General features: G+C 40.2%; 1 protein-coding gene across 5 annotated transcripts; it reads left to right on the top strand.

The window, feature by feature from the left end:
- The first annotated feature begins 827 nt into the window (after positions 1-827).
- LOC134353849 (homeobox protein AKR-like) lies at positions 828-18,499 on the top strand. Of its 5 annotated transcripts, XM_063062324.1 has the most exons (4): positions 872-954; positions 1,188-1,232; positions 3,294-3,511; positions 14,957-18,499. In XM_063062324.1, the coding sequence occupies exons 2-4, from the start codon at positions 1,217-1,219 to the stop codon at positions 15,524-15,526; spliced, it is 804 nt and encodes a 267-aa protein (XP_062918394.1). In that variant the 5' UTR covers positions 872-954; positions 1,188-1,216; the 3' UTR covers positions 15,527-18,499. The 5 variants fall into 5 exon arrangements, with proteins under 5 accessions (XP_062918401.1, XP_062918394.1, XP_062918418.1 ...); XM_063062331.1 differs by lacking the exon at positions 1,188-1,232 and having other exon boundaries at positions 828-954; XM_063062348.1 differs by lacking the exons at positions 872-954; positions 1,188-1,232 and adding an exon at positions 1,471-1,905.
- Positions 18,500-22,037: the final 3,538 nt, after the last annotated feature.

The raw sequence follows: 22,037 nt of genomic DNA, 5'->3' as shown, positions 1-22,037 counted from the left end.
TTTGATTAAAAGGAATAAAATAGTTCCTTAGTTTAAAAACACACCAGATCCTGTTGCTGAAGAAATGGACACGGTGATATTTTAATAGCAAACAGACAGATTCACCTCTTCCATGTGGTGAAGATGACTGAGCAGCGGTTCTAAACATCGAGCAGCAATGGCTCATTAGCACATTTCTAAAATCCTTTTACTCTGAAAATTATGGCAATATTTGAGAAATTACATCCGCTGTTTTACTTTAATGATCGGCCAAACGTATCAGCTTAAAAAATTTGGAAACCGTTTTGATTAACTCGTGGATCAATGACCACAAAGCACAGTCTCGAGCCAATGCAACATGTGGAAACAAAAGAGCAGGCAAGTGCGGAAGTGGAGCGAACAAGCGTTGCATAAACTTAAAAAAAACAATAGGCGTTCTTTTATCAAGGAGCATCGGCGGCGCTGCCAAGTTTAATATTTAATCCCATCCACTTCAAATAAAACTTTAAAAAATATTTTCCTTGCTCCACGGGGGAGTTTGGCCAACCGTCATCTAAGTGTCTCGCTACACTGCTTTCGCCGGATATTAACCAGCGAAGCACAAAGAAACTACAACCACTTTAATTATAAACAGTTTCGTTTGATTTACTTGTAACTAACTACAAAAAGAGGTCCAGCGTCCCCTCCCAGTGTTAATTTTTGCCTATCAAGAACACAACACTTTTTCAAAAAGTACTAAAAACAAGTCTGGATTGGATTGCAACACCGTATGCAAATAGGAACATTTTTTTGAATGGGGTTGTGCTGATGTCAGTGAGGAGATTTTGCTCTCTCTTGCGCCGCCACGGCCTTCGTTTGGGGGCGGGCCCTGAGCCGAGGCAACAGCTGTCAGGAGAGAGCTGTCAGCTCCTGTGGAGGCAGTCAGTACGGCGAGGCGAGCCGAGCCGAGCGGAGCCGAGTACTTCCGAGCGCCAGGTAGTAGCGATGTGTTTACCTTTTGTTTAACTCATCCAGCGAGCAACACGCTGGGGTAGAGCGAGCAGGAGTACCCACCGTTTGTGTACGTCGATACTCACAAGAAGTTGGGTTTTCCCAATAGTAAAAATAAATTGATATTTTCCCTGCTTCGCTCCCTAGTTTTTAAACTTGGAAACTTGTTGGAAAAGATTGTTTGATTTATTGGCTGTTTCCTCCTCCCCACGTCCCAGTTTGCCTGGAGACACATTTGTGGAACAGGATGAAAGCTAAGAAAGGTAGGTGAAAGCTGCGTTACTTGTCCACGCTGCTGGCACGTTGTCAAGTCCTGTTCATTTCCGTCTTGAGCTACTCCGCCGTCTATCCAAGCTTTTTTTTTGTTATTTAATTCAACATTTTAATCATCTTATTCTTGGAAGTGGAGGTATGGATGAGGGGCGGTATAATCGATCAGTTGCCGACTGAGAATTAGGAAATAATGCAGTTTGGAAGGAGAAGGTGCTGAGATGCTTTGTTTGGGGTTTCAGCTCGTGGAAAAAAAAACTTTTTCCTGTGACTAAGCTTGAACCATAAATGAAAAGTTTCATATGACGATGTTTAAACCCTACTGATTCATCGTGTTTTCCCTTCTCTGTGTTACTCTGTTTAAAAGCGAAGTTTATACATGCAATGGATCCCAGGGGCTTTGAGTGTTGCTGGTTAGGGGGATTTCCTATCGATTGGAAAGACAGAGTGACCTAACGCAGCATTCAATGATGCATTTCTTTTTCCGAAATGAGTCGAAGGCCAACATAGAAACAACTTTCTAAAAAATCTCTATTGTACGTGGGCGGTATCTGGAAAATGATTTACAAGGACGGTTATTTTCTGTTAGTCTACAAAGCCTCCACTTATTAAACGCTCAACCGTGTATAACGTACTTTTGTTTTATCGTGCATTCACTCATTTAAAGTAAGTACTTCGGATTTCAAAGGACGAGACCCCGACAAATTCTGTCAGCATTTTGTTAAGTATGTTGAGTTGTGTGGGATCGGACACATTGCGGTAGTTTTATGTGTTAGTTTCTGGAACTTTTAAAAATTATTTTCTTCAGGAATTTGTTGGAATGTAAAGTTTTTAAGCCCTCCCCCGCCCCGTCTTGAACTATAGCCAAGTAAAAGAATGTTTGTGACAGGTCCCAGTATGCAGTATCTTTGTCTGTTTCAATGGTATTTTGTAAGCAAACTTATAATTTTAAGTAACGGGGTAAAACACTTTTTAAACAAAGAATGCTGAAAGTTGGTTTCTTTTTCTGTGTCGAAAACATTTTAAACTATTTGTTTTTTAATAGTTTACTGCTACAGTACTCTCTGACTTACGAGGGTAGTTTTTAAGTCAGGATGGGATTGGGATTCGAATTCGTGTAACATAAGTTAGCAACACGTGTTTGAAGAGGCCACAGTTTTATTTTGATTCTCAAAACTGATTAGGTAGACTGCGTAAAATGGAACACCAACTACCCAAAGGATTACTCTTTATCCATGGATGCCAGTTTCTTCGGGACTTAGTGCTAAGTCAGCATGGGGAAGCACAAGTAATTTTGGAAAATTTCTGTTCTTTTGTTCTGGAACAAGCAGATAATGGCTGCTGTAGGCGCTGGGAAAGAGCATGTATCACTTTACAAACTGACAGTCCGATCGGGTTCAATTCAAACTCAGCCAACCAGAGGTTTCCCTGAACGGGGGCCGAGCTTCAGAGGATTTGTTCCTTGATTGGATTGAAAAATCTCTGAGGTTCACGGGGTAGTTTGAGGACAGAGGGCCAGCTCGTGGTTTATTTAACCATTCCTCCCGTCTCTTGGGCTGTAAACATCTCGAGCATGTTGTAGTCTCCAGATGACACCTCCAGTTAATTACATAATTTGTGTTTGTTTCCGAAAATTTGTATTTTCTCAACTCAAACACTGCCAAGGCCCCGAGTAGAACGCTAAGTCAGTAATATTTGGTGAACATCCGCATGAAGTGTCTAAAAGTACAAATAAAGCAGGCCATTTAATTGCCGGATCTGATTCCTTCCTTTACCCACTTCGCTTCCACCCCCTTTAAGTCTAGGCATATAAATGACAGGAGGCACTGAATGTGTTAAGGGTATACGTGCTGGGGCACTGCTGCAAGGCGGGTTTTTATTGATCTTGGTTTCTCCGCTCATGCCAGCATGCCATTTTAAAACTTCTTTACAGCAATGGGGCCGGTGAATGTGTTAAGGGTATACGTGCTGGGGCACTGCTACAAGGCGGGTTTTTATTGATCTTGGTTTCTCCGCTCATGCCAGCATGCCATTTTAAAACTTCTTCTTCACAGCAATGGGGCCGGTGTGCGGTAGTGAGACTGATGAGGATGAGAGTCTGGAGGTCCCGCTTGATCTCTCTCACTCAGGGAAGCGGCGGAGACGGGGAAACTTGCCTAAGGAGTCTGTACGGATTCTGAGGGATTGGCTATACGAGCATCGCTATAAGGCGTATCCGTCTGAACAAGAGAAAATTCAGCTGTCGAGACAGGCACAGCTATCTGTACTGCAGGTGAGTGAATCAGACCACTACCCGAGCTGCAAGCGCTATCGGTCATGATCACTGCAATATTTAGTTTTTGTTGACCCTTTCTCAGTGTTGGAACTGACATCCTACAGATTGGTGATGTCTGCAGTTGCTGGCTAATGAAGGATTGCGGTTTGGGTCTCTGACGAATAATGCAGTCGGGGATGTGTTTATGCGTCTAAGCTGACTTTGAATTCAGTGATACGAATAATAATTATTGCAGTTGTACGTGTAACTCTTAAAAATATTTGTTTATTCTCAACCTGGATTTTTAAATTGCTTATCTCTTTTAGCTGATATGCTCCTGTCTCAGAGTAGGGGAGTATCACCCCACAATTGGGTACTCAGTGCAAGTCCAGCTTTACCATGGTCTATACTGGATATGATAGGCCTAGGGAGAGTGGGCGTGTTGACGATGTTTCCAATATTGGAGGGTCTAGGACCGGCCTCAGAATAGAAAGATGTACCTTTTGAATAGAGATCAGTAGGATTTTTTTTCAGCCAGAGTGTGATGAATCTGTAGAAATCATTACCATAGATGACCATGTAGGCCAAGTCATTTGGGTATACTTAAAGCTGAGTTTGATAGGTTCTTGATGAGTGAGTGTGAGAAGAATGTGGTTAAGAGAGAAATAATCAGCCATGTTTGACTGGGCTTGTAGACACCGATGGGCTGAATGGCCTAATTGTGCTACCTTCTCCTATGGGTGCCATGGTAGCATAGTGGTTAACACATTGATTTACAGTACCAGCGACTCGGGTTCAATTCCCACCACTGTCTGTAAGGAGTATGTACGTTCTCCCCATGGGTTTACTTCATGTGCTACCAGTTGGTAGGTCATTGTAAATTGTCCCGTGATTAGGCTCAGATTGCACTGGGGGACCGCTGGCCAAGGGTGCTCGAAAGGCCTATTCTGCATTGTGTGTCACTAAATAAATAGATGGGAAACTTGTGGAATCCAGGCATGCACAGGCTCAGCTTTACAGAGCTGCACAGCTAAGTGAAGGCTGATCATGGCTGGGTAGCAGGGGAGGAAGACTGGGTGACTGAATGAAGCAAATGTGCCATCTACTTTTTTAACCATGCTTGTTCTTGCATTAATTGCCCAGCTGATTCTTTGGTGTGAGCTGCCTTTGAAGCACCAAGGATTGTGGTGATTTTGAGGTCAGAATGTCTGTTAAGAGCTGTAGGACATTGATTGACACCAGTGGTTGTGTATGGTCATGTCAGATTGGTCAGTGAAGGGGAAACCCACTGGTTATAAATTTGTAATGCTTCAACACTTGAGCTATGTAGACGTGGAAGTTGCTGGGCTGGGAGCTGTGATCGAATTGAACATGCTAAGCTGCTGCACTGATGTTCTGTTCTGTCACTAATGGAATAAGTGGTTTCTGAAACCAGTACCAATTAAGCAAACTTTCTTCTTGAAGAATGCTGAGTATTTTGTAAGATGCTGCAATGACAAATAGATGCAATCCTTCTGACTTGGCTTCCATCTGAGTTTTTTTTACATATTTCATTACAAGTAAATTTCAGTTTATCGTTAAACTCACACACAACACATAAGTAATAATAGCATATGTAAATTAACAAATAATATGATGCATTTATAATACAAGTTTAAAAAGTAAACAGTATTATGCTACAGGTGCTTTATTTTTGATGAAACCTGGCTGGTGGCAGGGAGTTCATGGCTGGGGGGTGTGGTGGGGGAGGGGGGGGAGAAGCGGAATCCCATTCTAACGGTACTTGTCCAAATGCTCCGATCCTTCCAGCCCTGATGGTAGTGTGTTGAGATATTTGGGCAGATGAAAGGCATCAATGGCGATGTTAAGAGTCCCATGTACGCAGTACTAATGATAATTATATCTCAGATGGGTAGAAGAGAGGGCCCAGTGATCACCTTAGAGTGCTCTTGACCCTTTGTGGGGTCTTGCGGTCAGATGCTTTGGGATTCCCACACCAGACAGTGATGCTCCTGTAAAAATTGGTGAGAATGGGTGTGAGGGGCTCATTTGCCCCTGTCTCCTTAGGAAGGAGATGCTGCTGTACTTCACTAAAGAAATGGTGTTGAGTGACCAAGTAGAATTGTCCACTATGTACACTTCCAGGCATTTGGTGCTCCTAATTCCACGGAGGAGCCTTTTATGTGCACTGTGGTGGTGGTCAGCTTGCTCCTTCCTAAAGTCCACCATCATCTCATTCATTTAAACATTACAAAGTAGAAAAAAAAATTTGTTGTTATAATATATATCACCATTTAAAACCCTGAAATTCATTAAATTGTGTGCATGCACAGTAAATCCAAGAACCACAATAGAGTCAATGAAAATCAGCACCCAACAGGGTGGACAAACAACAAATGTGCCAAAGACAACAAACTGCAAATACAAAAGAAAGAGAAAAGATAGTAATAAATAAAGCAATAAATACCAAGAACCTAAGATGAGTCCATACGTTAGTCGAAAATTCAATCTGCTCTACCAGCTCTGTACGCCATCTTGTCATCGTTAATTGATGAGGCCAACCACTGTTGTGTCATCAGCAAACCTGATTCAGTTTAAACAGGGTCTAGCAGTACAGTCATGCATCAACCGTGGGCTGAGCACACTGGACTGGTGCTTAGCATGATGGAGTTAGAGATGTAGCTGCCAATTCAGACAGGATGGCATTTCGGCCCACTGCTTTTTTGATGCCTCTGTTCCCACATTGATATTTCCTATTGCTTATTTCTCCTCCATAGCCTTACTTGCATACTAGGGGCAATTTTAAGTGGTCAATTAATCAACCAACTTGTACATCCCTCGAATATGAAAGGAAGCTGAAGTGCCTGGGAAATCACATGTAGTCGCTGGGTGAATATGTAAAAACTCAGGACCCAAGGCCAGAAATGAACTCAGGTCTCTGGAGCTTGGGGTAGCTTTTTGGATTGCACGGAGGCAGTGGTGTCTAGAACCTGAGATGCCAACTTGAAGTCAATAAACAAAATGTTGATTGACCAATTCACGTCTACATTGTAGCAAAGGGTGAAGCCTCCGTGTTGATACGACTTGTTCAATACTAATTAAAAAGTTCATTGGCCTTTTGCTCACGCATCTTTGTACTGATAATCAGGGGAATATAACAAAGAATGACTTGATGAAGATTCTGGGAAAGTATTTTCACCTTCTACACTCTTTTGGGGAAATAAGCCCAAGATTTGTTAATTAGTTATGGCGCAGGTGCCTCATTAGCCATCAACTCTGCCAGCCCCTTTTTAGAACAATTCAGTCTGTCTCATCCACAACCCCCCCTCCTCTTTCCATGTAGCCCAGCAAATCATCTTCTGTCAGAACTTGTATTTGAACAAAATCTTTTGAAGTCCTGATTGACTCCATTCATTCCACCACTTAAACACAGTAAGTTCTGGATTATAACTACTATTTTTTGTTTGTTCATGTACTCCCAATTTTCTGGGTGCCACTCTGAATTTGTGTAACTTTGTCTTTGAGTCATTAACCAACGGGAGTTGATTCTATCTAGGTACATCAGTCATGATTCCCTCTGTCAGATCTTTTCATCCTTTCTTTGCTTCCAATTTGGGGATGTAACAGAAATCCATCAAGCATGGAGCCATTGTCTCGTTGAGGCATCCTTTCTGTGATCTTTGAATCCTTCCTAAAGTGTGGTGACTTGAACCTGGTTGTGACCTGACCAGTTTTACAAGGTTCTGTGTAATTTTCCTGCTTTTGTACACTATGTCTAGGAGCTTTTGATTGTTTTCCTAATGTGTCCAGACACTGTCAAAAAAATTATGCATTGGTATCCTCAGGCCTCTATATTTCTGCACCCCTTCCAAAACCATGTCTCTCTCACCATTCACCACACCCATTGAGAACCGTTTCCAGTTTTATTCATACTTGTAAGTAACTCCATATGTAGTAAGATTGTTAACACTTTAATTGCCTTTTGAAATGGCCTAGTAAGTCACTGTTTAGGGGCTGGCAAGGCAAAAGAGGTGGACAATAAATTCCACCTTTATCAGAGATAGAAATGAACAAACTACCTTGTACACTGGGAGTCCTAATGCACGCTTGTAAATGGAAATTAGCCTTTATGCGTAGTTAGTATGGTGCTAGTGGAGGGTACAGCAATATTCTCATTGATTTATTACTTTTAAGACAACATTCCTTTGCCTTGGGTTGTTTTCATTATCCAATGAAATAACTAACTCAAGGACTGTTAGGTGATTTATTGATGGAGAGAAGTTTGTGGGAAATGGGTAGGATTTGAGGCTTGTTTTCAAGAAGGTAGAGTGATATGGAAAGATTTTGAGCAGCTGAGCTCATGTCCTTTGCAGGCAAGGGCTGACCTTATATTAGAAGGTATTTAAGACTATGGTTGGAAGAGTAGAGAAATTTGGAGGGTGATGGGACTGGATGAGATTATTGATATGGGGAAGGGAAAGACCATGGTGAAAACTGAATGAGCGTTTTAAATTAAGATGGTTTATTTAGCTTAGAACCAGAGTGGGTTCCTGAGCACAGGTGATGTATAAATGCAATTTGGTGTAACTCTTGAAAGCCAAACCTGGGTTGTGGTATCTTAGAACATGAACATCTAGTTTTAATCCAGTGAGGTTCCAGGATGAATTTAGATGAATACTGATAATATGGTGATTGGATATAGTTATTCGCAGGTTATCAGTGCGACGATCATTGGGATTTGTTAATCATTTAGATTTTATTTTATCCAGAAAGCTTCACACATCCATTTACTAATGTGGCAGTGCGCCAGAGCCTCAATTTTAGGCCTGCTTGAATATTCTTATGCACCTTGTTTGTGCAGACTTTCGCACACATCATCAAATGAGCTCTGTACACTGTCCATTCTCTGCTGGCAGAATTGTTGGCAACAGTTTTGGTGTATGCTGTTCAGCTGAATTCTGAAAGATGCCCTCCAAGGGGGCACCACTGTCTTGGATCTTAAATCCATCCCTTCAGATACCCTAGGCCCATCTTTTGTGAGCCTGGAGTTTCAAAGTAGATTTTCTACTTGGCTTAGGAAGAGCAATTTGGGCACACATTGTGCTCCAAATTGCACCTTGTTTTTCAAATTGATTCATGCTTCAGTGTCCAATCAGTTTATGTATTACTAAATAAAACAAAAATCGCTGGTATTGCTTAGAACAATTATTTGATATTTCTAATCTTTAGTATAGTTTCCATAGTGACAACTTACTTATATACCTTGAGGTAACTTTCTAGGGTGCATTGAGAGAAGTCTTGAGTAGTTGGGAATAAGCAGAGGCTGTTATAAAGGATTTCCATTAGATAAGGCCTAAATGGCTGAAGGTTCCGCTGATTTCAGCAGTAATGGACACAAACATTATTGGAAGAATATTAGAAATATCACAGAGGTCTTTTTTGCATGATGTTGAAACAGCTCTGCTGGGTTTTGAACAGTGTGAGTATCTTTGAAGTTCGATAATGTGATGCTTTGTTGTTGCCCTCAATGGAGAAGGAATTTCATATGAGGATGAGCTGAGATGCTGGAGGTTAATTTTACACTGAAGATCGGAGTGCAGGCTGTATATGAGAACACCAGCATTGAAGTAGTATAAACAGACAAGCAGCTGTGGTGCCTGGCACTGTGGCAGTCTGGTCTGGTTTTATTAGATTAAATTCTTTCCAAAAATCACCTTAACCACCTGTGTGTAACCTGACTTTTAATTATTTAAATAGAACTATCCAGAGCCAAACTGGCTGCGGGAATTGCTTTGATCTGGGAAATATAGATCAGTTCTGTTTTTTTCTTTGCCTGCTTTTACTAAAATTGAGTTTTCAAGTAGTTCAGTGCCTTTCTGTACATGAAGGGCATAGTTAATCAAAAACACAGAGCCTTTATATTTATGGATGAACATGACTCTTTCCTTTTTTTGATCTCTCTTGGACTTCATTTTTGCCTGCAAGAGTGATATGTTTTCTAACTTTGCCACCACTTTCCTGCAATAACCCTGAATCCCTGGATTTCCCCTGTTATCCAGTTGATCACCAGTACCTTTCACTCTCTTAAATTGGCAAGCCTTTATCTTTCCAATTAGTCTTAGAACAACGATACAGTCCCTTTGTTCCAGCTAGCCCAAGCTGACCATGGTGCCCGTCTGTTCCTTAACCCCCCTGCCCCGCCCCCCGCCGTCCCCTGATGAAAAGTCCTTGCATTGCTGCTTAGCATGGCATCATTGTTGACATAGTTATGTTGCACCTGGGCTGCAACACTAACTAATTGTGTATGTTATGTAAAAGTTATGCCAATTGTGAGGAGTGTGCATCCAGTACTGATGCCTATGAAACTACTATTCATGGCCAACCAATCCAAAGTTGATCTGTTCTGTTTTATTGTTTTCCATTCATTAGCTAATTCCCCTATCTTCCACTTCCACATCCTCTTGTGTAGTATCTTATCAAAGGTCTTTTGACGGTCCAAGTGCATCATATCTGTTGGTTCTCACTTATTTATTCTGTTAAATACAACCTTAGAAATAGATTTCTCCAACATGATTGCCCTTTCATGAAATCAATTTTTTGATGTTCTGTAAGTGTCCTAAACCTCCTTAACAAAATAATGCCTACTATTGATATTGACTTAACTGGTTTCTAGCTCACTCCCTTTCTTTAATAGTAGATGGACATGTACCTGTTGCATGTAACACACATCAAAGTTGCCGGTGAACGCAGCAGGCCAGGCAGCATCTCTAGGAAGAGGTACAGTCGACGTTTCAGGCCGAGACCCTTCGTTAGGACTAACTGAAGGAAGAGTTAGTAAGAGATTTGAAAGTGGGAGGGGGAGGGGGAGATCCAAAATGATAGGAGGAGGGGGAGGGATGGAGCCAAGAGCTGGACAGGTGATTGGCAAAGGAGATATGAGAGGATCATGGGACAGGAGGCCCTGGGAGAAAGATGGGGGGGGCGGGGGGGACACCTGGAGGATGGGCAAGGGGTATAGTCAGAGGGACAGAGGGAGAAAAAGGACAGTGAGAGAAAGAATGTGTGTATAAAAATAAATAACGGATGGGGTACGAGAGGGAGGTGGGGCATTAGCGGAAGTTAGAGAAGTCAACGTTCATGCCATCAGGTTGGAGGCTACCCAGACGGAATATAAGGTGTTGTTCCTCCAACCTGAGTGTGGCTTCATCTTTACAGTAGAGGAGACCGTGGATAGACATGTCAGAATGGGAATGGGATGTGGAATTAAAATGTGTGGCCACTGGGAGATTCTGCTTTCTCTGGCAGACAGAGCGTAGGTGTTCAGCAAAGTGGTCTCCCAGTCTGCATCGGGTCTCGCCAATATATAGAAGGCCACATCGGGAGCACCGGACACAGTATATCACCCCAGCCGACTCACAGGTGAAGTGTCGCCTCACCTGGAAGGACTGTCTGGGACCCTGAATGGTGGTAAGGGAGGAAGTGTAAGGGCATGTGTAGCACTTGTTCTGCTTACAAGGATAAGTGCCAGGAGGGAGATCAGTGGGGAGGGATGGGGGGGGGGACGAATGGACAAGGGAGTCGCTTAGGGAGCGATCCCTGCGGAAAGCGGGGGGGGTGGAAGGGAAAGATGTGCTTAGTGTTTGGATCCCGTTGGAGGTGGCAGAAGTTATGGAGAACAATATGTTGGACCCAGAGGCTGGTGGGGTGGTAGGTGAGGACCAGGGGAACGCTATTCCTAGTGGGATGGCGTGAGGATGGAGTGAGATCAGATGTACGTGAAATGGGGGAGCTGCGTTTGACAGCAGAGTTGATGGTGGAGGAAGGGAATCCCCTTTCTTTAAAAAAGGAGGACATCTCCCTCATCCTGGAATGAAAAGCCTCATCCTGAGAGCAGATGCGGCGGAGACAGAGGAATTGCGAGAAGGGGATGATTTCATAACGATGATTTCCTAGGACCGAAAGGGTGCAGGCTGAAGTTACAGCTTATTATGCCTACCCCCTTACCTATACAACAACATATTTGGCGTCAATCATCACATGAAAACAAAAAATTTCATAATCTTTTAACACAAAATCCAATTCCAAATATCATTTATTTACATTACTCTCATTCATTTTAAATAATGTATTTTATATTTGTTCATTATTTTAAAATAATTTTTAAAACTTGTTCAGTGTGGTGCATGTTTTTAAATTCTCACTACAACTGTCCCATAGATTTACCCTTCTGAAATACAATGATTTTTTTACATTTGTTCTTATCCTTTGTTTTTGAAATATACATGTTCCTCTCAAATCCTGTTGACTTTCTCTCATTTTAAACAACTTTTGGATACATTGTGGTAGCTGTCCATTTTTTACTTTATACATAATTTGTATTATTTTAAAATCTATGAAGTCTCTGAATTTTAAAGTATTTAGTTGAATAAATAGTGGATTGGTTGGCTCATAATAACTTGTCTTATTTACAATTCATATGACCTTCTTTTGGAGTAGAAAAATAGAGTTTTTATTTGTTTTGTATGTATTTCCCCATACCTCTACACAGTAAGTCATGTATGGGGCTATAAGTGAACAGTATAATGTATACAAAGATTCTTGATTTAAGAAATCTTGCGCTTTGTTCAGTATTGCGATAGATTTTGACATTTTTGCTTTGACATAATTTATATGTGGTTTCCAGCTTAATTTATTATCTATTACCACTCCTAAAAAATTTTGTTTCAGCTACCTTATGAACTTCAACATCAGTTATTCTAAGTTTACTATATGAGTTTGGTACATGGTTTCCAAATATTATGAATTTAGTTTTACTTAATTTCAGTGATAATTTGTTAGTATCAAACTATTTCTTTATAATTTTTAGTTCTTTCTCCGTTGTATCCAAAAGTTGTTTCAGATGTTTCCCAACATGAAATATAGTTGTATCATCAGCAAATAATATACATTTTAATGTCTGAGAGACCATACATATATCATTTATATACAAAATGAACAGCATGTATATAAAATTTTAATTGAATGCATGTTGCTCATTGAGTCATAAAGGGCAATTTGGATTATCTCTGGACATTGTAACACTGATGCTGTGTGTGACAGCATGTTGTACTACATTAACTGCCCAAGTAAGAGCACCTTTAGATTTAATTGCTGAAGCTATTAACTCAGACAAGAGGGAAACATTGTTTCCTCATGCCGTACTGGAGTAAGAGCAAAATATAGATTCCATTGAACAGAGTGTTACTAATGCCTGCTTAATAACATTCTCTGTAATTCAGATGGATTCTTTGTCAGGTGTCAGTTTCTAGGCATTTTAACCTCCCAGTTATAGTCCACAGTGTTGCTCCATGTAGTCATACAGAAATTGGTTCTTAAGTTCCTTCAGTCCATGCTGATCATCAATCCCCCTGCTTACATTATTAGTATTTTTTTCCCTCTGAAATTTCCCATCGGCTCACATAGCTACAGGGAGCATATGCTAAACTCTGACGGACATACACTAGAATGATTGCAGGTCACTGGAGCTGTAAAGCAGCACCTATTACCCTAACACACTCTGCTGTTGGTATATCTCCCCCTCAGTTTTAACTGATACATCTGACATTAAGTAGATATATTCAGTTGTAGAGTATGAAAGCATTTTTATGATGCACAATGTGGATTTTCTTGAATTATTATCCTGACTATTAAAATATAAATATTCTGCTGCTGAATATCTGCTCTATTTTTTCATTTCTGTGGAGTAATAGTTCATGTGATTATGGAATTCTTTTCTCTGAGCATTTCTTGAATTTTGTTGAATTATTTAAATTTAATGATCTCAAAACATTATTTAGTACATTGTCTTTGTGCTGGTTTTTGAAAGAATGATTTAATTTTCCTTAACAACTAATGAAATTTTTTTAATGCATCTTCATACTGGGAATAGAACCTAATATTTCAAGCATCAAAATATACCTTGGTCCAGTTTAATACACACAGTATAGATTGTAACAACAACTTAGTCCCAAAGATGCAGTAGCTTTTACTTCACATGCCAAGCATCTGAATTTAGAGATGAGAAGCATTGAAAGATGGTTGCACCATTCATTTTTATATTTCAAGATTGCAATGATGGTCGCGAACACGAGGAATTCTGCAGATGCTGGAAGTTCAAGCAACGCACATTAAAGTTGCTGGTGAACGAAGGGTTCACCTGATGAAGGGTCTCAGCCTGAAACGTTGACTGTACCGCTTCCTAGAGATGCTGCCTGGCCTGCTGTGTTCACCAGCAACTTTGATGTGTGTTGCTTGCAATGTTGGTCCTAGGTTTCTGACAGCAAAGTTCCCTTGTATGGTCAGTAAGTTTTCTACAAAGAGGCTGTTCTGTTATTTTAGTGCGACTTTGGTCTATCCGGTGGCACTGACAGAATGGAACTGGCTGCTGGAATAGAGACTGTTATGGTTTGTTTATCTTATAGAACTTGTGTGTTGGGCTGGGCTGTTTGAAGCAGTTCAACCATCAAGCAGATACCACACTTTAACATGGAACTGCTTCAAACAGCCCAGACCAACACACAAGTTCTAAGTGTGGCATCAGCTTGATGGTTGAATTTAAGCTCTGAGTTATTTAAGTTTGTTCTTGGCATGGGGTAAGAAGTAATTGCATGCAGAGTAGGTAGAGAAAGTAATATTTTAAGAAAGCAATCTTTAAAGTGGGTTAAAGCATATGATCCAGTTGGGAAAAAAGAAACATGCATATTGGTAACAGTTGTGGAAAGAAATATTTATCAATTTAACTGCTGAGTGTTCTGCTAATTTTTGCTTTTATTTCAGATACCATTTTCTGTAGTTTACTTGACTTTTATGTTCTCTGGGTTAATTCCTTGTGAGACTGGATATCTAAATTTAGTTCTTTTATTGTGGTTAGGAAAGGTTTAATAGGACGTGACTAACTTGGCACTAGTGTAACAGTTAACCTAACACTATTACAGAGCCAGTGACCTGGGTTCAGTTCCTGCCCATTGTCTGTAAGGAGTTTGTATGTTCTCCCCGTCAGTGGGAGGAAACCAGAGCACCTGGAGGAAATCCACGCAAGGCCCAAAGATGAATGGGTTAGTAGGTTAACTGGTCATTGTAAATATTCCTGTGATTAGACTAGGGTTAAATGGGTGTTTTGCTGGGCAGCAAATTCAAAGAGTCTGTTTCATGCTATATCTAAAAAAAATTAGATGGGAATCTTAGTTGACATGGAATGCCATTTGGGCTGAAGGGGCTATTTCTGTGCTCTGATTCTAAACTGTTCTGTTTGAAAAGGAAGTGGCTTGGTATATTTAAACTGAACTTAATATTACAAATAGTTATGTTAATTTCTTTCTACAGTTTTCATATTGTGTTTTTCTTGTGTGCTGCACTTTTGATTGCCTCCTATACTGGAGTAAAAATGTACTCAACCTGATTATTTTCTTGCCTGCTGCATTCCAGGTCTGTAACTGGTTCATTAATGCACGCCGCAGACTGCTGCCCGACATGCTGAGGAAGGATGGAAAAGATCCCAATAACTTCACCATCTCTCGGCGCGGGAGTAAGAGTGTGGAGCACACCCCCGCTCAGACGTCAGTGGCGTCCAGCAGTTTTGTCCAAGACCTTGATGAAAGATCGTTTGGATCCACAAGCTCCGGCCCTGATAATGGGGAGACCTCTCCATGCAGCACCTCTTCTTCAGGAGCGTTCCTACCTAGGCCTTCAGTCATTTGCCACACTACCGTTTCGACACCGAATGATGTGCCTTTACACTACTGCCCACCCACCAGCTCAGAGGGAGTGTCTAAAATGGATCTTTTGCCAACTGCAGGCTTGGTGCATACCAATCCTGGATGCTCCAAAGATGCCGTTCAGATTGGGTCCAACCCGTCCCACCAGAGTGGACTATTTAACACTCCTCCACCCACTCCTCCGGATCTCAATCAAGATTTCAGCGGATTTCAGCTGCTGGTGGATGTTGCGCTGAAACGAGCTGCGGAAATGGAATCCCAGTCCAAACCTGTGGCTTAGATCCTACCCATGCTGGCTGTCAAACTGACCTGAGGGAAGAACACTACAGGAAAAGCTTGTTCCATATGGTAAAAATAGATGCTTTATGCAGCATGATGCCTTCTTATTTGCACAAGGGAATCCCAAAAATTGGCTTCCTATCACAGAATTGTCTTAACAAATTGCTCACATGGAGACTGATGAATTCATGACTACTATAGATAGATGAACCTTTTGTTTTGTAGTTGTTGATAATGTGAGAATTTCCCATGATCATGTGATTCTTTACTTTCAGTCTGTGCAATATTTAGATATACAGAGCCTTCTTATAACTCTTTATCATTCCTGCATGGGAAAATAATGTGGCCTCATGCATTGTTTAGAATAACAGTTTTTTTTTATATAATTATGTATTGTCACTGGGGTTAAACTGAGTTTTGATTATTCTTCAGTCTTTATTTCAGTGTAAGGCAATCAACCATGGACCTGGGTAACAGAACTTACTTGGTCTGCAGTACTGTGCAGACTTTTTTCTCTTTTCAGGTTCCAGTAGTCACAGCAGAACCTGCACACACAAGCATTCCTGACTCTGGAGACATTGCTTGACTTGTGGCTTCCTTTCATTGGTGTGGTTCTGTTTTATGGCTGTCACACTTGTCCAACTCACTGTAAGGCTGCATCTGCACAAGAAGTGATGACCACTGGTTGAGACCAGAACCAACCCCAGAATATTTTGGTTCCCTGGTCACCAATATTTTTATGGTCGGGCTGAGTAAACTTTAAATTTAGCACAAAATTCTTGAATGTATGTCTCCTTATTGAGATATCCTTATCAAAACCATATTGATGCATGTGGTTTTGACTTTGCTTGTGTTTTTAGTGGGCACTGAATGCAGAGGTCTGGGTCATTCCCTTGTTAACCATGCGGTTGCTGTGCCTTGCTGGAACATTGCCTTTAAAACTGTGAGGTCTGGATGAGTTAATAATGGAGTGTGTGTATTGTCAGTTTGTCACTTTCCATTGTTCACTGTCTTGAGATATTTGAATGCAGATTGGAGATGTTTGGGGTCATCAATGATGGCTGTGCCTTTGTGATTTCTACATTTCTAGCTTGTAACTCATGAAGTTGAGACTGACTTTTAAGTGAAGGATGTTTTGTTTCTAAAACTGCTGTTACATAATTAATTGAGGTTCCACGAGACCTTTCCTAAGCTTCACCATTGGAGGGAAGTACATGGATGGTATTTGCTTGAGTTATGAGGAGCAGGGGAGAAGCTGTGCAGAACATCAGGACAAAAGTTTAAATACATCACTAAGTATGCTAGGAGGCTAGGAGACTGGTGAATATATTATTTAGCCACCCAGTGCCGGTTTTGGTTTCTGTCAGCCTGACAATGCACCTTATCCCAAAGACCAGGCCCTGTTGCATTTACATTCCTTCTCCAGTTTTGCAGTACTGCTGGTTCCCCAACACAAAGCCCTGCGAGCAATATTCACTAAATTAAAAAAAACTAAACTTAGTTGCTGACTCTACAATTATTGGAGAAAATCCTTTTTTTTGTGGCTAAATACCACTAGTAGCAATAATGTACTCTGCAACGCATTTAGCGGAGAGTGAGAGGCAAAACTAAATTCTTGTTTCAATTTCTAGTTTTAAAAAACACAGCATTGAGGCCTGGATGAAGGACTTTCAGCTGAATTGGGATTTTTCTTTAGCTGAAGAGAATTTAAAGCTATTAAACGGTTGTCATTTCCTTCTCCCTTACTTTGTATTAATTTTACCCAGTTTATACTCCTGTTCACCCTTCTGTACTCTAGACACATAAATGCATGAATAGTGATGTTTTTGATTTTGCCAAGGTTTGCATATAAGAGCTGTAAAATGGTAAAACCAATGTAAGCTTTTTTTTCAGGTAGTGCTGTGTATTAGAAAAAAGGTTCTGATTTTTGCTTAGGTTGGGAGATTTTTCAAATGAAGTGTGGTTGTACAAATTGACCACTTACATTTTTGAAACAGCCAGCAATGAGGCTACAACAGGTCCTATAGTTACTTGAGGGTTATTGTATTTGGGTGAGAACCCAGTGGCATCTCTAATAGTAACAGCAACAATTGAAACTTTTATTCTGGTTCTTTCAATTGTGTGTGCCCTGCTTCTAAAATTTATAGTAGGAGTTGGACCTCTCCTGCACCTTCATTCCCACCTCCATAGCACCACTGCTAGAATTGTATCCTACCTCTTCTGGATGCATCCTGTGGTTTGCTTTCTGGAGGTCCTAATTTGGTGGTTGGGTTGAGTCAAAAATCCAGCAGTAGGTTCTGATAATACCTTTCAAAAGGGGAATCTTGTCTCCATATCTGTACCTCTTAAAGAATTATGACCAGTATGTTTGGGATACACTCTAGTTCTGTGACCTTTTTTGTTGTATATTTCATTATATCAGTGATGCTGGAGTCCTGTCATGCTGTTAATGGTAGACATTTAAAAGGCAGCTGAGTTAACACACTGTTAAAATGACAATGTCTCTGAAATGGTCCTAAATTGAATTTCATTGCTGGTGTTATTCACTTTGCTTCTTTTTATAGTTGGTCAACAATATTGTGTGGAAGTATATTTCCTGTTGAAAATTAATCATAAATCTGTAACTTTTTTTATAAGAAAAAAGTAGAGTGTCTACTTTTAAACTAGATGTTATTTTTAACCCTTCAACCTAGAAGGTATTTGTACAGTTTTCATCACTGTGATCATCTGAAATTGTAATGTATGAGTGTAGACTGTACTATATGAACCTGGTCCATTTTGCATTGATGTTTTGCCTTATTGACGAATCAGGATGCAAAGGCCTGTAAAGACTGACTAAAGCTGCAGTATTCCTCTTTGCCTTGCCACTGGATTCTGCAGGCAGGGTTCTTCTCACTTCCTAATTACAAGGTGGGGGCATCAGAATGCAGTTTCACAATGTACCCAATTTTGATTTAAAAATAATAAATTACTTTATTCCTATCTATTTGCTTTGTTTCTTCTCTTTAATGATGGACTTTATCTACTTTGGGATGAAGCTGAGTGGATGTTGTTCTGAACAATAGTACCAAGGCTGAGAATGAATAAAGTAGCCAAGACTGTGAAGAGGAGTGCACTGATACATGGAATATGTGGTTCTACACAGATAAAGTACTGTGGCAATGAGTGCAACCTGAAGGTTTATTCAACTATATTATGCTCAGCACCACACCTCATCAGTAATCCCAGTATATTTGGAGCCTACGTTAACTAAGCATATTCCAATATTACTTTGGTTTAATAATTTTGTTAAATAGATGAGGGAAAATTCATTTTCAGAAATTAAAATCCTTAAATCTGTGAAAATAGGGATTTAACCTCGTTTAAGAAATTGTGGACGTTGAGAATACAGCTAGATGATATGCATATTATGAATTATTAGATAAATGTCAATGGATTTAAAACATTTTCATCTCTGACTTCTGTTAAATGGTGTAAACAAAATCTTCACATTAACACAATAGAGATTTGTACTTGTGTTCATCACACTGAAATATTCCAAATTGCTGGAGTTACCTTGTGCATTCATCGACTGGAGATAAAAGGCTTTCCTTACTGACAGACTTTGCCAAAGGTACAGGTTTCTAAGCTAAATAAGTAAAGGACATAAGAATAGACTATTTGATCCATTGAGTCTGCTCTGACACTTGGCTTGATCAATTTTGATGTCTAATACTGTTTTCTTACTCTTTTACTTCATTCCCCTTTATACCTTTTTTACATTTAGAATTGAATCTACCACCTTAAAAATGTTCAGTGATTTGGTTTCTGCAAAATCCACAGGGTCATGTGCTTCTCTGTTGTGATATTTCTCATTTCACTAAAATCTTTTGTCTTTATAATCTGAAACTGTGATTCCATTTTGAAGACAACGCAATCAAGAATAACATCTCACATCCAGCCTATCTAACTACAGCATGTCAAAATTTAGTAAGCTTCAATTGAATCATTTTTCATTCTTTAAAATTCCAGTGCATACCAATTTGAGTCAACATCCTATTTGGCAGCCCTGCCATTTGATGGATCAGTCAAATAAGGGAATTTCCAAGTGTGGCACTGAAGTACATGTTCTTTAGTTGAATTAGCATTGGGGCTTTTTACACTTGGCTTCTGATCATCAGCCAGGATCATAACATGAAAAATTTTGTGTGTCAGGATGTGAATAATAACCACGTGGATGTGGAAATCCATTGTAGTCGATGCAAATGAGACCACAATGGAATGTGGAGAAAACTGACAGGGAAAATAAAAGCACAAGGACACAGCCCTGTGACCCAATTACTTTTTTTTAAAAGATCCTTTTCACCCTCCACCCTTGAAGTATGAGCATATTCAGCTATTCTATATATAGTTCTTCAAAAAAACACAAGCTGCTGCAGGACCAACTTGGCAGGTCACACCACACCAGCAAAGGGAAATGGATAGTCAATGATAGTCTAGATGGTCATCTAGATATTACCTTGTGAACACCTCATCTTTAATTTTAAATCTTCTTACCCAGGATATTTTCCCCAATAAAGTACATGAATGCCAGACTCTGATTCACTCTGCAGTGTGTCAAATCATTGAACCACCTTCCATATGATAGATATGAGATTTGATTGACTAATGCCATTGTTCTGAAATAATGAGCGTGCTACTTGGTCAAGTGGATTTGTGTTGATGCAACCAAACCCTATTGTGTAATTTATAGCAATGAGTTGTTTGGTTTATTTAATATTTGCATGTTAACAGTAACAGGTCATTCCGATTTTTATTGCTAAAGGAAACTTTGCCCCAGAGTTTTGTGTCTGTACCTGGTAGTGGTTTTATACTGGGAGTACAATGCAGGATGTTCTCTCAAAGCTGAGTGAAAGTGCTTCATTAGCAGGAAGTGTTGCCAATACTTAATTAGGGTCAATATTCAATAGTTAATTCAATCATTGACTTATCTGTAGTCAATACAATTCCTAGGTTCACATTCAGACCAAGATTATTGTATATACTAACAGCAACTTCTTTCTTATGCATCAAAGATTCTGAGAACCCTGAAGATTGATTGCATTGAAGGATGGTTGGCAGAGACTACTTCAGAACTCTACTTGAAGAGGGAACTTAGTTTATTTTGGGAAATCTTCTGCTGGAGCACCTTCCACATGATTTGTATGTTAAGTCTACAGATGAGATTTCTTCCTCAAATGCAACTCAACAAGTGTAATCTGCAGCTGTTAATGAATCCCAAGTGAAAAATAGAACAAAACTGTTATTTACAATGAGAAATTGTTCCCCAGTGATTTAAAGATTTAAAGCATCTCCTAAAAGTTTAAGGGTGATAAATTTCTGTAGAAGATGTGGTGAATTAATCTGTTGGGGTACTGATGAATTTGGTTAAGTCTTTCATCCACAAGGTGTAGATGTAATTGTTGAGCAATCTGTCTTTGGCTTTCTGTCCATGTTTTGATCTATGTAACTCTGAAGTGCAAGATGATGATGTTTGATCACTGGGTAAATGATGAAGAAAACAGTATTTGGACTGCTTAATGCTATTTCGACTACTATAATGCTTTTATACTTTTATCTGAAATCTGATCCAGCTGACTATAGAAGTGCTTCTATGCAGAGCAATCATTTAGAGATCCAGCGTGCTCTCCACAAATAAATCAGGATCAGGTAGCAGTAGAATGCAAAGACAGAAATAGTATAAATTGCAAAGTAGTGCCAATAAAGGAAGGAATAATGAAGTAGAGTTCATGGACCATCATCAAGAACCTCCACCATCCAGACTACGCTCTCGCTGCTGCCAAAGGGAAGGGATGCAGGAGTCTTATGTCCCAAACCACCAGGTTCAGAAACAGTATTTTCCCTCAATCGTCAGGTTCCTGAACCAGAGTGGTTAACTTCACTCACCCCAATCACTGAAGTGAATCCACATCCTATGGACTGGACTCGCTTTTAAGGACTCCACAGCTCACATCCTGAATATTTAGTATGTATTTATTTTTCTTTTTGTATTTTCACTATTTGTTGTCTTACACATGGTTGTCAGCCTTTGTGCGAAGTTTTCCATTGATCGTATTGTGCTGCTTTGTGTCTACTGTGAATGCCTGCAAGAAAATGCCTCCTGAAGATGTTCTCAATGGTAGGACAGGTTGTGCCCACGATAGAGCTGGTTGTGTCTATGATCCTCTGCAGCATCCATATTGGAGGCTCCATACCAGGCTGTGATGCAGCTAGTCAGAGTGCTCTCCACCATACATCTGTGGAAATTTGCAAGTGTTTGATGATGTACCAGATCTCCTCAATCACCCTTTCAACTGCTGACCCCTCAATGAGAAAGGTGTGTGTTTGCCTGAGGTCCACAGTCTATTCCTTTGTCTTGCTGACGTTGGATGCAAGGCTGTTGTAACACCATTCAACATACTGATCTGTCTCACTCTCGCATGCCTCCTTGTCGCTATCTGAGATTTTACTAAGATTGGAGTCATCTTCAAACT

This window comes from Mobula hypostoma, chromosome 1 (assembly GCF_963921235.1).
Source record: "Mobula hypostoma chromosome 1, sMobHyp1.1, whole genome shotgun sequence".
In the NCBI taxonomy this organism is placed as follows: Eukaryota; Metazoa; Chordata; class Chondrichthyes; order Myliobatiformes; family Myliobatidae; genus Mobula; species Mobula hypostoma.
Note: the sequence above shows the minus strand (reverse complement) of the source record. Positions and strands in the feature narration are given on the sequence as shown.